The sequence below is a fragment of the Dama dama genome, chromosome 20 (genome assembly GCF_033118175.1).
Source record: "Dama dama isolate Ldn47 chromosome 20, ASM3311817v1, whole genome shotgun sequence".
Lineage (NCBI taxonomy): Eukaryota > Metazoa > Chordata > Mammalia > Artiodactyla > Cervidae > Dama > Dama dama.
In genome coordinates this window covers 12,594,576-12,618,773 of record NC_083700.1, presented here as the reverse complement: position 1 = coordinate 12,618,773, position 24,198 = coordinate 12,594,576, and the positions used below count along the sequence as shown (strand labels likewise).

The window sequence follows — 24,198 nt, the reverse complement described above, 5'->3', positions numbered from 1 at the left end:
TCAGGTACAGCTTTTCCAGATATCCCAATCTGCATCCTAATTGTCAGCAACTGTGCCCTGGACTGTCAAAGATGCTCCTTCCAGGGAAGACATGGGTTTCTACACAGATTCTTCTATTCATAGAAGGCACAGTATGGAGGAGAATGCTTGTGAACTCTACAGCCAACTGTCTATGTGACCTTGGCACTCTACCTTCACATTTTGTAGCCTCAACCTATTAGGTTGGTGCGAAAGTAATTTCTGTTTTGCATTGTTGAACTTTGCCATTTGATATTGTAATACATTCTTAAATAAATGTAGTTAAGTTATGCATCATTTTAATGCAAAATTTTTGCTTTATGTTTTTTGCTAATAAATTATTACTTGCTATTTATTTTACATGGATTTTAGACTATGGAAATTAAGTTAGACAAAAAGCAAATTTGAGCAATTTTCTTATTCGAGTTCGAAATGGGTAAAAAAATCAGCAGACAGCTTGCAACATGAACAACACATTTGGCCCAGGAACTGCTAATGAGCATACAGTGCAATGGCAGTTAAAGTAGTTTTACAAAGGAGACTAGAGCCTTGAAGATGAGGAGCACAGTGGCTGGCCATCAGAAGCTGACAATGACCAACTGAGAAGATCATGGAAGTTGATCCTCTTACTACACAAGAAGTTGCCCAAGAATTCAAATTCAACCATTCTATGGTCATTTGGCATTTGAAGTAAATTGGAAAAGTGAAAAAGCTCGGTAAGCAAGTGCCTCATGAGCTGACTGCAAATCAAAAAATATATATATATATATCATTTTGAAGTGTCATCTTCTCTTATTCTATGCAGCAACAATGAACTATTTCTCAAATGGATTGTGATGTGTGATGAAAAGTGGATTTTATATGACAACCAACAATGACCAGCTGGTTGAACTGAGAAGAAGCTCCAAAGCACTTCCCAGAGCCATATTTGTACCAAAAAAAGAGTCATGGTCATTGTTTGGTAGTCTGCTACTGCTCTGATCCACTACAGTTTTCTGAATCTCAGTGATACCATTACATCTGAGAAGTATGCTCAACAAATCAATGAAATGCAATGAAAACAGCAATGCCTGCAGCTTGCACTGGTCAACAGAATGGGTCCAATTCTTCTCCTCAACAATGCCCAACCACATGTCACACAACCAACACTTCAGAAGTTGGATGAAATGGGCTACAAAATTTTGCCTTTGTAGCCCAATTATATCTGCTATATCTACCTGACCTCTTACCAACTGACTACTTACCACTCCTTCAAGCACCTTAACAACTTTTTGCAGGGGAAATGCTTCACAACCAGCAGGAGGCAGAAAATGCTTTCCAGGAGTTCACTGAATTCTGAAGCATGGATTTTTATGCAACAGGAATATACAAACTTATTTCTCATTGGCAAAAATGTGTTGATTGTAATGTTTCCTATTTTGATTAATAAAGATGTGTTTAAGGCTAGTCATAATGATTTAAAATTCAGGGTCTGAAACCATAAATCTTTTGCACCAACCTAATATTTATCCATAACATGAAGTGCTACGATTACATTATCTCTGTCTTTTCAGGTTTCATATTCCTACCTGGACGGCAGGTTCGTGTGCCACCAGCTCTCCTTCTAGGCGTCTGTGCTTCTTCAGCAAATTCTGAACCCCCTGCAGATCCCTTCCATAGTCCTGGGATCTCACTCGTACCAACTTCTCCCTGAGATCAAGGAAGAAAACTTTTAGACTTTAGACATCCTAAAACTTTAGACTGAGGACATCCTAAAAGGATGGTTTTCTAAGCATATGTGTTTGGCTGGGAGTATGGTGGGGGTAAATTCTGGAACACTCTGGTGTCAGTAATCACAAAGTTAATAAGTGGCAGAGCCTTTCAGCAAAATATTGGACTTAGACCAACACAAATTAAAATAACATACTGGAACAGCCTTCTCATCCATTTCTTTGCCTGTCTACATGTGTATCTTCTCTTTTCTCAAGAACTCACTGTTGTTTCTCCTTCAGAAAATGTGAAAATTACACACACACACATACTCACTACATATATACAAACATATCTGCTTATATGACCTTCTATTAATGTCAATAATTATGTACATGGTATGCATGCCCGCTCAGTCACATCCAACTCTTTGCGACCCTATGGACTGTAGCCTGCTAGGCTCCTCTGTGCATGGGATTCTCCAGGCAACAATACTAGAGTGGGTTGCCGTTTCCTTCTCTAGGGGATGTTCCTGACCCAGGAATTGAACAGGGGTCTCCTGCAACTCCCTGCACTGGCAGCTGGATTCTCCTATCACTGAGCCTCAGGGGAAGCCCATATCAATAGCTAATTCAGGTAAAACAGACATAAAAGCTGACATCACAGGAGTCGTGGCAGTTGGATTGGTTCTGAGTATAACATGTTTGAACATCACCTTGAAGTGTGGTGAAAGACTAGGTAGAAAATATCCCACCATTTCTTTTACTGGGATATAGTTGTTTTACAATATCTTACTATTTCCAAAAAGGTTCAAAAATGTCCTGCTTGGTGCCCTATGCACATTCCTTTCCTCTGATTCACTGATAATGAACAAGAATCAACAGTTTTATAGAAAAGAAACATGATGAGGCAGGGTAGAAATAAGACAAATCATTTGATTTGGTAAGATTTTTCCACCTCTATTTTTACAAAAAGTAGAATCAGCGAGATCAGTGCAAAGAAATAGAGGGAAAAAATAGAATGGGAAAGACCAGAGATCTCTTCAAGAAAATTAGAGATACCAAGGGAACATTTCATGCAAAGATGGGCTCAATAAACGACAGAAATGGTATGGACCTAACAGAAGCAGAAGAGATTAAGAAGATGTGGCAAGAATACATGGAAGAACTGTACAAAAATGATCTTCACAACCCAGATAATCATGATGGTGTGCTCACTCACCTAGAGCCAAACATTCTAGAATGTGAAGTCAAGTGGGCCTTACAAAGCACCACTATGAACAAAGCTAGTGGAGGTGATGGAATTCCAGTTGAGCTATTTCAAATCCTGAAAGATGATGCTGTGAAAGTGCTGCACTCAATATGCCGGCAAATTTGGAAAACTCAGCAGTGAGCACAGGACTGGAAAAGGTCAGTTTTCATTCCAATCCCAAAGAAGGCAATGCCAAAGAATGCTCAAACTAGCCCACAATTGCACTCATCTCACACACTAGTAAGGTAATGCTCAAAATTCTCCAAGCCAGGCTTCAGCAATACATGAACTGTGAACTTCCAGATATTCAAGCTGGTTTTAGAAAAGACAGAGGAACCAGAGATCAAATGGGCACCATCTGTTGGATCATCAAAAAAGCAAGAGATTTCCAGAAAAAACATCTATTTCTGCTTTACTATGTCAAAGCCTTTGAATATGTGGATCGCAATGAACTGTGGAAAAATATGAAAGAGATGGGAATACCAGACCACCTGACCTGCCTCTTGAGAAATCTGTATGCAGGTCAGGAAGCGACAGTTAGAACTGGACATGGAACAACAGAATGGTTCCAGATAAGAAAAGGAGTACGTCAAGGCTGTATATTGTCACCCTGCTTATTTAACTTCTATGCAGAGTACATCATGAGAAACACTGGGCTGGAAGAAGCACAAGCTGGAGTCAAGATTGCCAGGAGGAGTATCAATAACCTCAGATATGCAGAAGACACCACCCTTATGGCAGAAAGTGAAGAAGAACTATAGATCCTCTTGATGAAAGTGAAAGAGGAGAGTGGAAAAAGTTGGCTTAAAGCTCAACATTCAGAAAACTAAGATCATGGCATCTGGTCCCATCACTTCATGGCAATTAGATGGGGAATCAGTGGCAGACTTTATTTTTGGGCTCCAAAATCACTGGAGATGGTGATTGCAGCCGTTAAATTAAAAGATGCTTACTTCTTGGAAGGAAAGTTATGACCAACCTAGACAGCATATTAAAAAGCAGAGACATTACTTTGCCAACAAAGGTCCATCTTGTCAAGGCTATGGTTTTTCCAGTAGTCATGTATGGATGCGAAGAAAAGAAAAGAAAAAGAAAGCTGAGTGCCAAAGAATTGATGCTTTTGAACTGTGGTGTTGGAGAAGACTCTTGAGAGTCCCTTGGACTGCAAGGAGATCCAACCAGCCCATCCTAAAGGAGATCAGTCCTGGGTATTCATTGGAAGGACTGATGTTGAAGCTGAAACTCCAATAGTTTGGCCACCTGATATGAAGAGCTGACTCATTTGGGAAAAGACCCTGATGCTGGGAAAGATTGAAGGCAGGAGGAGAAGGGGACAACAGAGGATGAGATGGTTGGATGGCATCGCCAACTCAGTGAACATGAGTTTGAATAAATTCTGGGAGTTGGTGATGGATAGGGAGGCCTTTCTTGTTGTGGTCCGTGTGGTTGCAAAGAGTCAGACACAACTGAGTGACTGAACTGAACTGAACTGAACTGAAGAATAATACCATAGCAAGTGCTATGTAGGCTTCTCTGGTGGCTCAGCCAGTGAAAAATCTGCCTTCAATGCCAAGACCCCAGTTCAATCCCTAGGTTGGGAAGTTCCCCTGGAGAAGGGATAGGCTATCCACTCCAGTATTCTTGGGCTTCCCTGGTGTCTCAGATGGTAAAGAATCCGCCTGCAATGTGGGAGACCTGGATTCAATCCCTGGGTTGGAAAGATCCCCTGGAGGAGGACATAGCACCCCGGTCCAGTATTCATGCCTGGAGAATCCCCAAGGGCAGAGGAGCCCGGCGGGCTGCAGTCCACGGGGCCGTAAAGCATGTGTCACGACTGAGCACAAAGCGCAGGTACTGTAAATTCTCTGCCAGTGTCAAGTTCAGTCACATATTAGATACACAAGACACAGAAAGAATGACGATAGTGACCAGTCCCGTAAGCTGTCAGCGCTCAGCTATCTAATTCAGAGTGGGCATTACACATTCCACGAACTATCTGGTTTCCCAGGGGGCCATAGTGGTAAAGAACCCACCTGCCCGTGCAGGAGACATAAGAGACATGGTTCAATCCCTAGGTCAGGAAGATCCCCTGCAAAAGGAAATAGCAAACTCCAGCATTCTTGTCTGGAGAATCTCATGGACAGAGGACTTAACACATATGAACTATCTGAAAACAAACATATGCGTGTTAGTCACTCAGTCGTGTCCTACTCTTTGCAGTCCCACTGGACTGTAGCCCGCCAGCCTCCTCTGTCCATGGAATTCTCCAGGCAAGAATACTGGAGTGGGTTGCCATTTCCTTCTCCAGAAGATCTTCCCAACGCAGGGATCAAGCCCTGGTTTCCTGCATTGCAGGCAGATTCTTTACCGTTTGAGCTATGGGAAGTCCAAAAAATACACATATACAGCTTCTTAATTTTCTTCCCAGAATGTATGTGAACTTCTCCTCACTCCCTCCGTGCCTGTCTCCTTCTGTGTACACACAGTGAAAAAAATTGATAAAAATGAAACCAATGTTCATTTTACTTATTTCATTTCAGCATCAAATAAGAACATGTTTGGTGGATTATCTATTTTCTTGGACTATCCACGCAATGTAAGCTGTCAGTACATACTCTATCCAGAACTCTTCATCATCTAGGTCCTGGAAGAACTGGAATAAGGCATACGCCTCTTTCAGATTCTCATGGTGCTCAGCCGCCAAATCCTTGACATTCAGGAAGCGCTCGTTGACTTTATCCCTTTTCTCCATGATCTGGTCAGTATTGAAAGTCCCACTGGCGATCAGCTCTGCAGCCAATGTGTTCAGGTCCTGGAGTGCATCCTAGAAAGCCCAAGTGTCCTCAATGATTAGTGCAGTATAGGTATTAAGTAGACCTTTAAACACTGCTAGTTCAAGTTCAAAGACTGGGGAAAATAGATTCATCTTTGCAGATAGTGAATTTGACCTTATGTTGTTTTAACTCAGTTTGGATAAGGGCAAGAATACAGATATTATACATAGCATGGCTGCTTTGTTGGAACTATGTATTTGGCCTTCTGATGTTTTCCCTTGGGTTTTCTTCTTCTCCCCATATGGAAAATAAGACCTTGGTGAACAAGCACTGTGTCTCCAAACAGGCTATCTTTTTATAGTGCTGAATATGACACAGACTGAGTGACTGAAATATTCAAGATTCTTTTTTGGCAACATTCTCAGGCTAGTCACATTCAGAACCCAGCCAGCCTCATCTATGTCTATTTGCATTCCAAGTCTGCCCCCTAGTGATGTCCAGGAGAATATCATCAAGTCCTGAAATTAAGAAAACTTGGACATCATGTTCTTTGCGTGTCTGTGTTACCAAATAAAACTGATAATATAAAATCCATCAATGTGAAACTAACACCTCTCTGAATGTTTATCATAGCTCACAGGACACATCTCTGTTTGACATTAGGATACAGCTGAAATGCTCCATAGAACTTTCACAACGTACATATAGTTCAACTGCCTTGCACGTGTTCCCATCTGATTTTTTTTTAGTAGTTCTGAAAAATAAACTTTTATTTTCTTTAAAACACCAGATCAAATATTACAGCTTTGGAAGAGAGTGAGTTTATATTCATGGATCATTAAAAGGTAAACAAGACCATTTTTTAGGATCTACTTCTTGGAATCTGATTCCAGTATTCTTGCTTGGAGAATTCCATGGAGAGAGGAGCCTGGTAGGCTACAGTCCACGGGGTCATAAAGAGCCAGACATGGCTGAGTGACTAACACTTTAATTTTCACATTTTATCAGAATCTTAGAATCTATGATTTAATGATAATAAGGTTAGGAGCTCTGGAGTCCACGCACTTGACCTGATCATAATGACTGCTGGTTGAGGACACTAAGCCCAGCTTTGCAAAGCTGTTCTCAAACAGCCTCCTGGGACAGGAAAGTGAAAAGTCACCAACATTTCCATTCTGGCCAGAAGAGTGCAATTCGAATACTACTTACCTGTCTGGCCAACATCTCTGTTTCCAGTAGCTGATGCTTCTTGAGCAAGTTTCCTGCTGAAGCTAGATCCCTGGCCTGATCCTTCATGGTCAGCAGTGTCTCTGCCTGGAAATGGAAAGGTAGACAATACAGATGCCAGATGAAAACTGTCTTTAAGGAGAACAAGATTTGCAACTATGTCCCCAAACTTTTTCCAAGAAAAGTCAAGGAAATTGTTCACGTAAAAGTCTATTTATTTGACAAGAATTTATTAAGCTCCCATGCCCACACCATTTCCAGGTATAAATACCTCTGAGAGCCAGAACTCAAAGTCCCGGATGCTCGTGTTGAACCTCTGCTGGCGACTAGCTTCATCGAGCTTCTGTCCTTTGTCAATTGTTCTCTCAAGCAAGTAGTCCCAGTTTTTCTCCAACTCTTCTACTTGATCCTGTGCGTGTTAGTCACTCAGTCACATCTGACGCTTTGCAGACCCCATGAACTGTAGCCCACCAGGCTCCTCTGTCCATGGGATTTCCCAGGCAACAATACTGGAAATGGATTGCCATGCCCTCCTCCAGGGGATCTTCCCAACCCCAGGGATTGAACCCAGGTATCCCGCATTGCTGGCAGATTCTTTATCATCTGATCCACCAGGGAAGCCCTACTTGATCATAGCCCTCTCCTGAATTGAGGGGTCATTGTGGTATTTAGGGTTCTGTGACAATTTGAAAGAATAATGTAGGGAGGCTCTGGAGTTCAGGTCCAGCCAAAATCTTCCAGTGCTTGAAGGTCATATATTTTAAATCATAATTGTTTATGCTGGTTTAAATTTGGGGAAGCAATAGTAGGTGTTTGCAGAAATTTTGAAGAAAGAATTCTGGACTGATTACAGAAGCTGATTGCCTAAATGTCAAAACTCTTGGTGGTAAGGACAGAAAATATAAGCAAGCATGATAACACATAGGAATTAAGTCTAAAGCTGTCTTGGAGGTCAAGATGCTGAGTATGATGGGAGGGATAAGGTCTGAAAGTTCAAGTCTCTCAGTCTTGTCCGACTCTTTGTGACCCCATGGACTATACAGTCCATGGAATTCACCAAGCCAGAATACTGGAGTGGGTAGCCTATCCCCTCTCCAGGGGAATCCCAAAACAACATATTTTCCTCCTCTTTTGTGAAAAAAACAAAGGGAAGATCATTAATAGAATATATTCTATATTCCTATACATGGAAACACTGAAAGGGTATAAAAGATTTCTCTTCTTATGCCTTGATAGCCCAAAGCCCATCATAAGCAGAACCCACCTTCACAGACTCTTCATTACCATCGCATGCCCTCCGCTCAACCAGAGTGTTCCCCAAGTTGACGACTCCTTCCACCTGCTCAGCTCGGCTATTGACCTCATCTTCAAAGGTCTTGTGCTTCAGATATTTTCTCTGAAGGGAAAGCAGAACCTAAATTACCATCTAATTTAGAAAGTAAGATGAGATAAATTCTGTTTAAAAGGAAAAATTAAGGATTCTTAATTAATTCTTAACTAATTCTTGGGAAGAACTCCCTCCATTTCTTCAGAAATCCCTGAAGGCAGGGATGGCAGTGTGAACAGTAAGGAAGTTTTCCACATTAGGAGGTGACGATTCATTCAGCAGTCTAAGTAGTTGAAGTTTTCCAAGATTCTTATTTTGAACTTACCTGAATATTGGTGGGATCTTTGTAGGATTCATCACAGGCTATGGGCAACATCTCACTGATCCATTCTTCTTGGTCCTTAAGGTCATGGTAGAATTGTTTTAGGTCAGCATGGTCTCCAAGTTTCATCCGCTCATCAATCAGCTGTTCTTTGAGAATCTTCCATCTGAAAGTAGGGACTAGATTATTCTCTGCCCTCTATCTTTCTACCAAGCCTTGATGCCAAATCCATGAATATCCCTATTTGCTTATCTGCACTTTATCTTCTCATTCTCATTATTTGTACACTTATATGTTATATATGGGCTTCCCAAGTGGCACTAGTGGTCAAGAACCTGCCTACCAATGCAGGAGATGTAAGAGATGTGAGTTCGATCCCTGGGTCAGGAAGATTCCCTAAAGGAGGGCATGGCAACCCACTCTAGTATTCTTGCCTGGAGAATCCCATGAACAGAGGAGCCTGGTAGGTTATAGGCCACAGGGTTGCCAAGAGTCAGAGATGACTGAAGCAGCTTAGAAGACCACAGCACAGAAATGAGAACTCAAAGTATTATCCCCATCCTCAATGCTAGCAAAGGAGTCACTTTTCTATATCTTCCTGAGTGAGTGAGTGAGTGAATGTTGCTCAGTTGTGTCTGACTCTTTGCAACCCCATGGACTATACAGTCCATGGAATTCTCCAGGCCAGAATACTGGAGAGGGTAGGCTTTCTCTTCTCCAGGGTATCTTCCAACCCAGGAATCTAACCCAGATATCCCATATTGTAGGCAGATTTTTTACCAGCTGAGCCACAAGGAAAGCCCCTATATCTTCCTATAGCTCACAAAACAACTGCTCGATACTGACCTCTCTAGTATGCGTTGGTTCCGAGCAGCAATCTCTTCCTTGGCATAGTGGTCTTCAGCTATGAGTCGTTCAGCAAAAAGATCTAGTTCAGTGATTCTCTTTTCCTAGATAAAGGAAAGAAAAAAAGCCCAGATACCCAGAAAGTAGGCTCTTAGTGCAATCTCAGACTTCCTCCTAGAAAAGGAGAGATATATCTTTTGTGGTTTCACAAAGGGGAACAAAACCAAAGCCGAAAGGTAAATGCCATAGGGAGGTGGCTTTTAACTCAACAAAAAGAGAAACATCAATAGTGATACTGAGGTGGACTACATGTGTGGTGCCAATTTCCCTATAGAACAGACACTTCCCTTGGTCTTTGTAGAAAGTGATCCCTGCATTGAATGGGATGTTAGATAGCATATAAAACAGCTTCTGCACCTTGGCTAAGACTAAGCCACTATGTTCCCTGCCTACCTCAAAGTTTATGTGAAAAGCAAATGGGAATTAAAATACATGCAAATCATAAAACCACATACATGTGCAGGTTTTCTGTCATTATTACTAACAGTTATTATTGGAATTCTTGTATTAGCTGTTTTTACCTGGTCAGTAATTGCTTTGTCCAAATCATCACGTTTCTTCATCAAGGCCTCCAGACTGTCTAAGGACCCCTTATCATCCGACCTTAGATAATTCTCACGTGCCACCATCCAGCTCTCAGCCTGATCACAGTTCCCTCGGAACAACTATGCGGGTTAAAATTAAATGTATATGGTATGTTCATTCCAGGCAGACAGAGGAAATGATCTCCCACCTCTCCCATGATATTGATAATAGGGACCCTGTAAAGGATGCCAATATTCTTCCAAGAAACATTCATACAATAAATCTTAGCTATACTGGACCTTTTACTCTTCCCTGAAAACATGGTTTATGTTTTCATATAAGCTTTCCTCCATTCTTGCAGTACTATTTTCCATATCCTAGACATGGTAAATGGGCTTCCCATGTGACACAGTAGTAAAGAATCCACTTGCCAATGCAGGAGTGCAAGAGATGTGGGTTTGATCCCTGGATCAAGAAGATCCCCTGGAGTAGGAAACGGCAACCTGCTCCAGTATGCTTACCTGGACAATTCCATGGGCAGAGGAGCCCAATGGGCTACAGTCCATGGGGTCACAAAAGAGTTGGACACTCTGAGCTACTGAGCGTGCACGCACACACACACACACACACTTGGTAAAAACTGGCTGGTTATTTCTTTAAGACTCTAGTAAGGACTGTTTTTCAGGACAGCATGTGACACTTCCACTCCCTTCCCTCAAGAGCATTAATCACTCCCTCTGCTATAATCTCAAAACATTCACACATTTTATCAGTAATTATTTTATATATTAGAATGATCTGCCTACAAGTCTAATTTCACTACTTTTAGAAAATAGACACTATCTTACTAATATTTTTGTTCTTAGTAGGTTCTCAATAAAAATCAATAAAACTTTCAATCAATAAGTAAATTTAAATATCGATAAATTATAACCACTTAATTTCAGGGCCCCATGCCCTAGGACTGACCCCCTTTTTGTTTAGCTTTTCATTAATAAGAATAAGAAGCAAAGAACACCACAATGATCAGAAAATGCAATGTCAGATAATCAAGAGATACTTTTATGCTTTTGGCATGGAATTCCAGTGAAATAAGCACCTGAATTAATTCTGTGAAACTGCATAGAAGGAACAGACTAAGCTAAGTCTGCTTAATGATTGGGAATTTGCAGTACCTGCAACTCCAGACACTGATCTAGCATCTTTTTGCGTTGTTCCCAAGCACTCTCCAACTCATCTCTCTCTAGTCTAACAGCTTGAAGCTTTTCTTCAATTTTGGGGCTGTCCCGGTGCCCACTGATTGTCAGTTCTGTACCGAAGTCTTCAAAGGCCTGGAAGGCGGGAGCCTGGGCCTCCATATCAGCACGATGGTCCTATGGGAAAAAGGGATCAGAGACTGATGAGGCCGGTGACATCTCACAAAAGCTGCTAAATGCAGGAAAGTTGTGAGGCTATGTGATCAGAGGCTAAGGCTTTTGTCACCATACCTGGTGTCGCTCTATCATGATCTCTGTGCCAGTTAAATCCTCAGCCAGCTCCTCGGATGAGACCATGCCACCAATGCCACTAATCCAATTCTGTAAGTCCCTAGAGAAATGGCATACTGAAAGTGAATCAAGAAAACCTTGCAACTTGCTACAAAACTGTCTGTCCTTGGACTTTTTCTCCCCTAGAAAACATTTCCAGATCTATATTATATTTTCTTTCTAGTTTATAGCCTTCACAGATCCTAGCTTTGTTGTTTTCACTGTATAATTTAATAATAGCATTCTGTTGCATTTGAAATTTTCTTCACACACTATCTCTTTTGATTCTTGCAATAATTTTGAGTAGAATTCTGGGAATTCTTTTCCTTCCACTTTGGAGATGAGGAAGTTGGCCTAGAGAATGTAAGTGATTTGCCTATATGCTAAAACTGGAAACAGACATATGGAGTAGAACCCAGACTGGAATCCTGGACTGGTACATATTCCATTACTTTTAATATAGCCTACTCCTTTAAAGTGGATTTTGGGTTTAAAGATTTATCTTAGCATAGAATCTCAGATGAGGCATATATTTATTCTTACTCTTATTCCAAACTGAATCCAGTACATGCTTCTGCCCAACACACACACACACACGCACACACACACATCATACTTACTCTCTGCTCCTGATTAAACCAGGGCCATTTCCCACTCAATAAATTAGAAAAGGAGGGATAAAGTCCATCTGTCCCAGAAGGTAAATGTCAAAGAATAATGCATTGAGTTAAAAAATTATATATGATGGTCTAACTCAGCATCTCATGAAGAGTACCCATACTCTTGTTTACTAAATAGGAATCAGTAGCTCTAGGGCAGAAAGTCCTCTTCTTTTGTAAACTCACTTATTCACTTATTTAAACAGCTAAGTTTTATTGTGAAAGAGATGTATTTGTGCCTTCTAGGAGTTTCACACTTAACACTGAGAGAAGAAAATAAAAAGCAAGCAAAACATAGAGATTAGTATTTTTTCCAAAAACCCTGAAAAGAAAGACTGTCCTGAAGAGATAAAATAAGGTGTTAGAGTTGCTCTGAGGGTGCTAATATTACTTCTGCATTATTATTCTGTTGAATAATATTTCATAAAGGGAAAGAGTCAGCATTTAACATGCAATCTTAAGTATAGACAGAACCTATATAAGCAGAGATATATGGGCATATATATACTTTGGAGGAGTGAGTATGAATGCTATTTATTTATACTATGTGAAACACTATAACTTTCCAGAGATGCTGAATTGGGGAGGGCATTGGCAAGAACACTTGTAGTCTTTTGCCAAAGTCGCCCCCTTTTGTCTTCAAAAATATTACATTGCAAGCTGTTACTTCCTGAACCCTCAATTCTAAATGCAGACTGATAAGATGGGGCAGAATGTGCAAACTGTTCCACTGATAAAGTGTGTATTTGTTAAAACATCATCATGTCTAAATTGTTTAGCAAAACAGTGAAACTTCTCCAACAGTCAAAAACAATTAAACTCCAATAAAAAATTTAAAAAAGGATTTGAGCTTAACATTTCTGAGTTTATCTCTTGCTACTTCTCCTCACCCCTGTGATGTACAAAACTCAGGATCTAGCTGTCCCCGTGTCATGGGTATTCTATACCTTCCTATTCTCATGCCTTTGTTTATATAGTTCCATCTATTTGTTGGGATGAGTGTTTGGGGCTATTCCATGTTCCACCCTGGTTATCTGTATTTTTCTTTGCTTTTCCAGTAGAATATCCCCCCATATCCTGTGCATGTGTGTGCTCAGTCATGTCTGACTCTGTGTGACCCCATGGACTGTAGCCCTCCAGGCTCCTCTGTCTATGGGATTTTCCCAGCAAGAATACAGGAATGGGTTACAATTTTCTCCTCCAGGGAATCTTCCTGACCCAGGGATCAAATCCATGTCTCTTTTGTCTCCTGCATTGGCAGGCAGATTCTTTATCACTAGTGCCTCTGGGAATTCCCAATATCCTATAATTCCTGATATAGCACTCTCTATATAGTATAGACTCCTTAAAAGCATACTTAACTGGCATAGATAACCTCATATTCTTCCAAAATTCAATATTTCATGGCTTGAAATATTGAACCTGAGAATTTTGTTCCTTACCGAAGGTACAGTCTGGACCAGGAGCTACCCTCCAAACCAGGTAATGAAGGACACCTGTACCCAGGCAGCTCCTAGAAGCTCCATTTACGGGCCAGACGTGGGAACTGCCAATTTCACTTGGTGGGAGTCTGCCTCTGGAACTTTACCTGGCCTGGCTGAGGAACTGGTAGAATTTTAAGGACTCCTGTAGGTTCTCCTTACGATCCCGTGTAAGCCCCTGCAGCTCATCCCAGGCCTCCTTCAGCTCCAACCGCTGCCTCTGCAGGTCATCAGTGGCATCTGGGTGGGATTCACTGAGCCGATCTGCTGTATCCCTCAATACCTCCACCTAGGGGGTCAAGAGTTCTGACAATCAGCTTGATGTCACACCTGAATCCTAGCAAAAGAGTTCCAAGCCTCAGGGTGCTCCTTCCTCAAACAGACATCAATGAGGTCTCACTATTTTTTATATGATGATGGAAACCCTTTGGATGTATGTGATACTTCTCCAGAGTAGCCACTCTTGACATGACCATGCTTCTTTTTATGCTTAGAAGGCTGCTTCTGGTGGTAAGGTCCAGGGAAGAGGCCTCAGGTATCATGTTGGGCTGTGACGGTGGCAAGAAGCCGCCTCTGAAGCAGCCCAAAAAGCAAATCAAGGAGAAAGAAGAGGAAGATAAGGCATTCAAGCAGAAACAGAAGAAGGAGGAGCAGAAAAAATTCGAGAAGCTAAAAGGAAAGGCTTCAGGGAAAGGGCCCCCTGGCCACAGGTGGAATTAAGAAATCTTACAAAAAGGAATCTGTTCCTCGTGCCTGAGGCAATGATAATAATTAATTCCATTCCTATTTATACATTTGTATTCTCTGACATAATATCTATTGCCACCTATAGGAAGAAGGAAATGTTGTCTTGGAATCTGTCATACATTTAAAAATAAACCTTTGTATAAATACATAAACAAACAAATAAATAAGGCTATAGGACAGGGTGGTTAAGTGACTTGGTTGGTGGCAAGTGTCAATTAACATGAAGATCTTTTTAATGTAGACATTTTCTGTGCTTCTTTTTGTTTTTTATGGTAATGCAAGTTCTATGCTCCCCCTGAGTTATTCCAGAGTGTATTTGGCAAGATTTAGAGTTCATTTTTTGGCCAGAGTAGGATTAAGCTTCTTCAATCCCTTCTAAGGAAACTCTGTACCATACTCAGGCATAGGCCTGGTCATACCAGGTATGATCATCTTCTATTTATCTTAGGCTACTGATCTCCAACTAACTTCTATACATTCTGGTCACTTGGAACTCACAAACTCACTTGGAACTCACAAAGAGGCTCATTTACTATAATATATTTTCCCTCAATGCTATTTGGTACTGCCACTGTAGAAAACAGTGTGGAGATTCCTCAAAAAACTAAAAATAGAATTGCCATAAGATCCAGCAACCCCTCTCCTGGGAATATATTCAGACAAAATTAGAATTCAAAAAGATACACACACCCCAATATTCATAGCAGCACTCTTTACAATAGCCAAGACACAAAATAACCTAAATGTTCATTGACAGATAAATGGATAAAGAAGATATACTATGCATACAATGGACTATTACTCAGCCATAAAAAGGAATGAAATAATGCCATTTGGAGCAACTAGAGATTATCATATTAAGTGAAGTATGTCAGAAAGAGAAAGACAAGTACCATATGATATAACTTACATGTGGAATCTGAAATATGACACAAATGAACCTATCTATAAAAGGGAAACAGAATCACAGATATAAAGAATAGACCTGTGGTTGCCAAGGGAGAGGGGGTTGGGGGTGGAATGGAGAGGGAGGTTGGGGTTAACAGATGTAAGCTTTTATATATAGAATGGATAAACAGCAAAGTCCTACTGTATATCACAGAGAACTATATGCAATACCTTATGATAAACCATAATAGAAAAGAATATAAAAAAGGATATATATGTATATATATATATTTATATGTATTTATAAAACTGAATCACTTTGGTGTACAGCAGTAATTAACACAACATTGTAAATCAACTGTACTTCACTTTTGAAAAAAACTTCAAAAATGTTTCCCTCTATGTGAATTGCCCTGGGCATGCCCTTTTGGTAGACTAGCTTTCGGGACAGGGTTAAAGACAAGAATGGAGTAGGATAAGGAGAACTAGAATAAGAGATTGGATAATAAAACCAAAGGAGAGGGCATTAATATGGGTAGATGTGAAGAGGAGCGTATTAGAAAAGCTTGACGGCACATCTCACCTTTTCCCCCAGAGGTACGAGATCTCTTTCAAAGTTCTCATGCTGCCGCTGAAGGGCCTGTACACTGAACAAGTCTGAACCAGGCTCAGCCGTATCGAGGGCCTGGTGCTTCTTCTCAATCTGCTCCTTTGTGTCATCTGCTTCTCTGGTGCATGAGGGTAAAACGTTTAAGAATAATAACACAAGCTAAAAGCAGACTAGCTGGGCTCACAAAGAAGTCATCACTACCACCATCATCATTCTTTTTTTAAGGATGTGTTAGAACTTAGGCTCATTTAATCTTTACAACAACTACTTGAGGCCTGCTTACTATTACCAGTCCCATTTAATATATGAGAAAACTAAAGCTTAAGAGGCTAAGTAGCAAAAAAAAGAAAAGAGGCTAGGTATTTTCTCAAGATTATACCACTGCCATAAATTTAGGCAGACCTTAAATTTGAATCAGGTGGCCTGATGGCAAAGCCACTTGTTTAACTGTGGAAAAACATGGAAAATCTTACGCCATCCTAAATAACAAGACTTGTCTGCATTTCAGTTTTCCCTTCTCTGAATATTCAAAAATACATTTTTACACAGTAAAGGTGTTTGGTTGTCAGTTTGCTTACTTAATGGTGCGTGTGTTTCTTAGTATAGACAGAGATTTGGCAATCAGACATTAAAAAAAAAAATTGTTGAATCAACACTTAGAGTCAGTGTGATGTTTATTGCCCTCTACTCTCTACTTCTAGTTCAGATGTGTCATTACTTAAACCTCTTGTTTCAACTTCAGTTTTCATTCACTATCATGAAAACATATATAAACTGCTAATTATGTACCAGGGCCCAAGCCTAGGTATGAGAAAAGAAGCTGGTTGTCTGAAGTAGCCTACGTGCGCAATGAGATATCTACCTACTACTGAAACATCTGATTTCCTATTTTCTCCACGAAGAAAGGTTAAGCTAGTAGCTATGGTTGTACTATAGCAACTAGAATCAGTGGTTCTCGAGTTGGTTTTAGAGCAGTGCTGCTTTTCAAGGTTAAAATTCTCACCTGTGAAACATCTGGACAGCATGGGCACTGCCCAGCAGTTGGCGCTGTTCCTCTGCCAGCCTCTGCAAGGACCGCCAACGGGAATTCAACTCCTGAAAAAGGCAGACACAGACTTTAGCTAGGGATCTAACTCAGCTTAGTGGTGTCTGAAGATTAGACGAGGCTTAAATCCTGATTATTTTCATGTTATCTCCTTTAGAAATTGCACAGGTTTCTTTCTTTCTTGGATAGTTTGAGCTTGGGCCTCAGCTATGCCAATGCAGTTAAAAAAGGGATCACATTCCTTCCCAAATTGACGTTCCACGTGGGAACCAACAACCTTAGCGCATCAATTGATGTTGGCTGCCCCAGAGACTACATTACAACCTCTGAAGAGTAAGTGTGACTTGTTGCCTTGGTAGCTAGAAGACACTGCCTTTTTCTATGATAGCTAGTTTTTTTTGTGTGTCCTGAAATGACTAAACCAGGTAGGTTTAGAGCCCTATTTTCTGTGAAGAGTAAGAAAATTGTTCCTTTGCACATTCTTTCTCACTCTTACCCCACATTAGTTACCATAAAAGGAGGCAGGGTTTATCCTTACTGGTTTATGATAACTCAGATAACTGGACTAGACATTCCATTAGTTCCATACATATTTTATGGAACCACAGGTCCAAACTTGAATAAGGTCTCAAATGCCTTCTCCTCCATCTCTACTACCTATATTCTTCTTTCATTAGGTTTTATCAGAGCCTATCTCATCCAGTACATTTTCTTGATTAACCACTTCCTATTATCATAGCTCCTTAACCTGCATTGTCTTTGTATTCAAGTATTTGAGCACTGAATTTCTCATGGTGATGGGGTGGGGGAGGTGTGGCAATTTAAGGATTTTGAATCGACTAAAATGCATATAACTTAGCAGCTGAACAACAACAAGATGGATACACAGGTGGACTATATAGACTATTTCCTTTGACCTTTCCTATAGCTAGCTCTCTACTGCAATTACCTTCCATATGTTCTAGCTAATCTGCAGAATATGAAGTTAAGTATTTTAAAGTGATATGAACACTCCCAAAACTCAGCCTGGTAGTGAGAAAGAAGAAGGAGTCACAGTTACCTGCTGTATTTGAGCTCCTTCTGGTGTCAGAAGCTCTTCAAATTGAAGATCATCAGCCACCTTGTTGATATCCCTCATTCGAGGCTCATTTGTCTTCAAATCCTAGGTGGAAAAATGTACCAAGGCAGTTTAAATTCCCTCCTCAAAAGTCTTTCACTCTTGCCTAGTCACCTTTGCCCTGACTTGACTACAGATTAAAACATATTGCTAACCATACTTGTAATAAACAACAAACTGCCCTCCTCCAATCTGCCACAAAGAAGAGGACTTTTAAATTCCCTGATACTCAGTGGCTATTAAAAATGTTATTTATATGAGATATAGATATATCTTTCCTTAAATTTCTTAAAAATCTCTCCCTGATTAAATTATACTATCAGAGGGGTCTTACCTGAGCCATGTAATAGTTTTTGCTACCAATACAGATTTCTCCACTTTCTGAAAAATTTCATTGTCTGGGATACGATTTGCTTACATTAAGATATGTGGTAAGAAACAGCTCTAGGGAAATGATCTATGTCTATGGTGACAATATTGTTCATTTAACAATACAATGGCCTTTCAATGAGTTTTCTCACAGAAGTCTTATTCTTAGTGTTCTTTTATAAATTGTACCCTGTTTACCCTTCCCTTTCTCTTACTTCTCTCTCTATGTATATAGAGAGACTATTTCCTTTGACCTTTCCCATAACTAGCTCCATACTGCCATTACCTTCTGCATATATATATATATATACATGTATGTGTATATATATATATATATATATATATACACACACACACACACATATATATAGCTTTGTACAGCTTTGAATTCCATGTGTAAGGAAAGTATCATATGGAATAGAAAGGAAAGGTTGGAGAAGTTTATACTAATTGCTAGTTAACAGAACAGATCTGAGAGAATAAAGGAGATTGAATAGATTTTAGGTAGGCAGAAAATTAGAAATTGTCTAGCTGTAAAGTCAGATTGTTCTTCCCACCTTTCCATCCAAACTTCTGCCCCATAATTAGACCTTACAAGTCTTACAACACCCTATCTCAACCTGGGCATCAGGGTCACAGGACAGTACAGGACAAGCTGTAAAGATTCAGGAAGACTAGTACTTCCAATAGGATGCAGGAGTAACAGGGACTGCAGGCTACAAAATCAAGGTAACTAGCTTCCTCTGCATTTTCTTTCCACTTGTAATATCTAGAGAAATATTTAACATATGGAACTCTCTAGCTTTGGGGAGGATATTTAGCAAATATGAAATTAAGGGATTACTTAGGAGGAGATATGAGGTAAAAGGAAATGATGAAAACCCTCAGAAAGCTGTCTAGAGGAGACAGCTCTTTCTTACCATTTGGAACTCATCAAACTTTTTCTGTAACTCCCAAACATCATCTAATTCCACCCCAGTGTTTTCTGCCTTTTTCTCTCGGATCCAGTCCAGCATGTCTCCTGCCTCATAGGCCAGCAAAAACTCATTGTAACGTTGCAACAGACGACGTCTGCGCTGGTCTGCCCGATGTAGGAGGGACTGGTACCTGAGTGGAGAAATAAAGAGAACGGAAAATGTGGGGAAAAGAGACAGAGAAAACACAGAAGAGTACGGGTGAGAAAGGGAGAGAATAAAAGGGACAAAAAGGAAAGGGAAGAAAAATCAAAAGAAAAACAATGAAGAGGAGCAAATAAAGATGGAAGAAAAATAGCATTGAGAGCAGAGAGACAAAAGCTTTCTATTTAAAAACAATCAAAATGTCAGTGTCCCAGTAGTGTGACTGATAATACCCCTTCTGTTTTATAGAAAAGTTCACATTCCTATTGGCAACTGGATAGGAAATAGCCTCGTATAGTAACACACACACAAAGTGCACGTGGGAGTCAGAAGACCTTTTGATAAGCTTGAAAGAGTGACAGAGTGCCAGGCAGAGAGTCAGAATACGTGACCTTGGGCAATTTACATAATGTTTCTAGAGTTCCCTTTCCTCATTTAAAAAATGAAGGGTTTGAATTACTCTGTTTACTTTTGGCTCTTAAAATCTGTGGGTTTGAAAAGCATCTTTAATCTAACAAATAATAGAATCAAGAGATGTATCTTTGGCCAATCGGAGGAGATGTTTGGCCAAAGACTGTCCAGCTCTCCAGCCTCCAGAACTTACTGGTTCTCAATCTGTTCCTGGCGCTGGATGATGTCGCCTGGTTCTTCTCGCTTCCGTTGTGGGAGCATAGGAAACTCATCACGGGCTAGTTTCCTCACGTAGACAGCTGGCACAAAGCCCTGGTGATCATCAGTTTCTACTTTCCACCAGTCCTAAAAGAAGAGCAAATCCCCACTCCTTCCTTAAAAGACACATTTAGAAGTTTTAACCCTCATAACTGCGTCTCTAGGCAAAGGGACAAGCTGATGACCAGAAGAAACAAACAACTGCTTATAAATTTTATAAATTACAAAGAAGATAAATCAGGAGTTGTAGGAATTGCAGAGATAAGCCTCTGAAATCAAGGAATCTGATATTTGATGTTAGATCCTTAACTTTGATGAAGTTTTCAAAATGCAATGGTCATTCTCTTCATGATAGGGTATTTTGTCTACTAAAAATTCATTAAAAAAAAAACCTATAGGGCCAGAATTAAACTAGGTTTCTTCTGGGTGGAGCATCTATGTATGAGAGTATTGTATAAGAACTTCTCCCCATCCTTCTCCTAGAGCCCCTAAAAATTGTGCATTGCCTGAAATTCACCTATAAGAATGCTTCTTGCTTAAGTATCACCCTGACCACAGTCTTTTTAGGAATGTTGCTATGCTAACCACTCTGGAGTTAATATCCTCAGAGAATAATGTAGTGAAATGGGGAAGACTGAGCAAAAGGAAAAGAGGACTGGAACACAGCTTATCTGATAATGACAATCTTGCTTTCCCCCCAAATTACTTATCCTCAGAGTAGAAAATCCTGAGCTCTCTTTTTTTTTTCTTCTCAATTTATGGAGATTAATGAAATATTAAAATATAACAAAAAGTTACTTGGACTCTTACTTTTTTATTGAAATGTAGTTGGTTTACAACACTGCCAATTTCTGCAGTACAGTGAAGTGATTCAGTTATACATGTCTATACCTCCTTTTTAAAAATATTTTTTCCATTATGTTTTACCATAGGATATTGAATATAGTTCCCTGTGCTGTACATTAGAACCTTGCTGTTTACATGAGATCCTATGATAAATATATTTTAAATATTAGACAATATTTTGTTACTGTTCTCACAGTCATGAAGGCTAAAGGAAAACCAAGTTGACAAAAGACCTCTCCTTAACCAGGCTCCTCTTAAGCTCAGCCATTTTTTACCATTACTAGGAACACTGGCACAGAATAGGAACAAGCAAAGATGAGACGAAGAGACAAGTTTTAATCCTGTAAACATATTATAGAATTGTCATTCATGGCTTATAAGTCTTTGGGCTAGTTACTTAAGCTCCTTGAGTCCTCACTTTGTTAAGTGTGAAATTGGTATTTTGTAATCTCAAAAGATATTTACAGGATCTTATGCAATATCTGGAGGGATGATACTACTCAGTAAATTATGGTTATTTAAGACAGAGAGCAAAAGAAAAATACTGACTGGTTAAAATATACCCATATCTGATAGGGTTGGGAGAGTCAACTGCAAGAGCCATCTTGTTGATGGGGAGAAAAGTAGAAAGGAAAGTCACCTTGCTGATGGAACTGAGCAGTGTTAAGACGTCATCTTTCTTCATGGTGACTTCTCGGGAGCAGCGGGCCTGGAAGTCATATAAAGCCACAACCCTCTCTTCTGGAGCAGCCACCTCCACAGGTGCAGCCTGCTGTTTCTGAACAAAAATAGGAAGAAGAACATTCGAGTCTCCCATAGGAAAGATCTTTCTGTACCCATGGTGGGCTGTCCCTGCACCTGAAGGAGAGAGGAGCTCCTGGTAACAACCTCTTATCTGGATGCCAGTGACAGAGCTATGCAATATGGTATCTTTAGAAATGTCATTTCATCTTAGCACTTCTCGGGGACAGGCAGATTGGGAAATAAGTATATAGAGTGAGCAAGGAAGAATTTAATTTGTCAAAAACATATTAAATGCATGCTCTAAATCACCAGTCTTAAGCAGATATTAAAGGATTGCACGCATCCGTGTTTCAGAAAATTGAGAAAGTGAAAGATCCACCATCTCTCATCACTTTCTTCATTCCCTAGGTCCTTAAAGTATTTTGTAGACGAAATGTGTATTTTCTTTTCTTTTTTTTAGAGATGAATGAACTACAGCACAGGGAGGCCCTAGAATTTTAATATTTGAGAAAATAAACCTACACCAAATATCTTGTTTCTCTCTTTAGCAAGAAACCTGCCCTCCAAGATACAGTCTTTTCTGATTTTCATTTCCCCCAAATATCTTATCTCTGAGAGAATGAACAAGTACAATCACCCTTCACATCTTTTTCAGATGGGATGTGAAGATGTCCCTCCCCTTATATATCCCTCTGACTTTGTATCCTTCAGGTACTATTTCCTCACAGCTTGCAATTCATAAATCCACCTCTTTTTATGTAGGCACCTACTGTGCAGAGCTTGAGGAAGGCATAGCACTAAAACTCTGATACTTATTGACATAGTAAACCTATATATTTTCTACTTGCAGTGTATGGATTCAGAGCCCCTCATAAGAAAGAATTTCTTGAATGTGAAAAGTGTGTCTCTTTTCTTTCCGCTCTACTCAGGAGACATCCATATCATTTAGTTGATTCCTGCTTCCGTCAGTCTTCCAGACACTTATTTCTACCTTGCAGTCTCGCCATTCTCACAATACACTTGATTATTTTGTGCTTCAGAGCATTTTCTCTCATAGCTTATTCACTAGAAGAACCCATCTTCTCCTTATCTGCATAGTAAACCACCCTTACAAAACTAATTCAGATAAACTGGCTTGCCTCAGCTATGATTTTCCTATCCTCCAGCACTCTAATATCAAGAGAATGAAACACTTTTTTCTTTGAGATTGTTTTTCTCATTCATGTATCTATCATATGTTATTTGTTAAAATTCATGGCCTAACAGACTATAACTTTCCTTCAAGTCAGAATTATTCCTTTATTCATACTTGCACATGGTAGACATTTAATATGTGTTGGTATAAAAGATAACTAAGGAAGGAAGGAACATAAAAAGGAGAGATGTGAATAAAAGAAGTAAAAGAAAGGAAAATGGAAATATAAAAGGAAAAAGGAAACAAATATACCAATGAACAAAAATTATAACCCTTATTGAGAAATTCTTTTGCACTGAATCTCTGTAGATGCTACAAAGATGCTACAGTGCCTGCCTAAAGATCACAGGACAGTATTTTCTACTGCAATTGCTTCCTAGACTATGTAAAGTAAAAATTGGTGACAATTCCTTTTCTTCTGCAGTGGAGAATGGGATTCTTGTTTTACTTAAGTCTTTCTTACCTGGCAGGCTTCTGCCTGATCCCGAAGAGCTTGCATACTGTTTCCAAAAGCCTTCAGATCCACTAGAAAGGCCTCATGCTTCTTTAGAAGAGCCTGAATTTGTTGATGGGAAAATCATCAGAAGCAAATACAGGAAGATCACTAAACTTCTTTTATGATATACTTATTGTCCTAATTCCTACTAAAAGATACTAAATTTGCAGGTATCAAAAAATAGGAGTTAAACGAACAACAATTTCAATATATTTGTTTTAATCAAAACAAAGTCAAATTGCACAAGCATTTTATCAATGCACACCACAGCTGAAATAAAATGCTATTGATAACATTGCTTTGTAGGATTAAATATTAGCATATCTTTAGATGCTCATGTCAAGTATTTCTAGGGTTTGTGAAATACTATACTAGCTCACCATAGAATAATGAACAAAATAAAGAAATGGATATGCAGAGTAATTATAACCTTTGAGATTCTTCTTACCCTAATGTGTCTGCTTGACTTTATTATAATAAAGTGATTAAGCATATGTTAAAACCATAGTTGGCTTGTGAAATCCCAAAGTTAGCCTGGGAAGTTTAGGATGGAACCGAGTCAGGCAGAGATGTCTGGTCATGATTTTGGGGGGTTAGATAATCTCTGAGAAATATGGATTTCTATGGGATTAGGAAAATGTGGCATATC

At 39.7% G+C, this 24,198-nt stretch overlaps 1 protein-coding gene across 1 annotated transcript in view; it reads right to left on the bottom strand.

Annotated features, from left to right (window-relative positions):
• The window catches only part of SPTA1 (spectrin alpha, erythrocytic 1), a 67,692-nt gene that overhangs the window by 15,500 nt on the left and 27,994 nt on the right, over window positions 1–24,198 (bottom strand). Inside the window, exons 20-37 of the mRNA XM_061119824.1 lie at window positions 23,517–23,609; window positions 21,755–21,892; window positions 20,204–20,355; window positions 19,402–19,588; window positions 18,056–18,157; window positions 16,954–17,045; window positions 15,924–16,068; window positions 13,813–13,994; window positions 11,527–11,626; window positions 11,215–11,412; window positions 10,036–10,179; window positions 9,455–9,558; window positions 8,612–8,774; window positions 8,224–8,355; window positions 7,231–7,368; window positions 6,942–7,046; window positions 5,574–5,782; window positions 1,587–1,707 (exon numbers count right to left, since the gene is read on the bottom strand). Of these exons, the coding sequence (XP_060975807.1) occupies window positions 1,587–1,707; window positions 5,574–5,782; window positions 6,942–7,046; window positions 7,231–7,368; window positions 8,224–8,355; window positions 8,612–8,774; window positions 9,455–9,558; window positions 10,036–10,179; window positions 11,215–11,412; window positions 11,527–11,626; window positions 13,813–13,994; window positions 15,924–16,068; window positions 16,954–17,045; window positions 18,056–18,157; window positions 19,402–19,588; window positions 20,204–20,355; window positions 21,755–21,892; window positions 23,517–23,609 (2,505 nt within the window). The remainder of the gene's footprint in view (window positions 1–1,586; window positions 1,708–5,573; window positions 5,783–6,941; window positions 7,047–7,230; window positions 7,369–8,223; window positions 8,356–8,611; window positions 8,775–9,454; window positions 9,559–10,035; window positions 10,180–11,214; window positions 11,413–11,526; window positions 11,627–13,812; window positions 13,995–15,923; window positions 16,069–16,953; window positions 17,046–18,055; window positions 18,158–19,401; window positions 19,589–20,203; window positions 20,356–21,754; window positions 21,893–23,516; window positions 23,610–24,198) is intronic.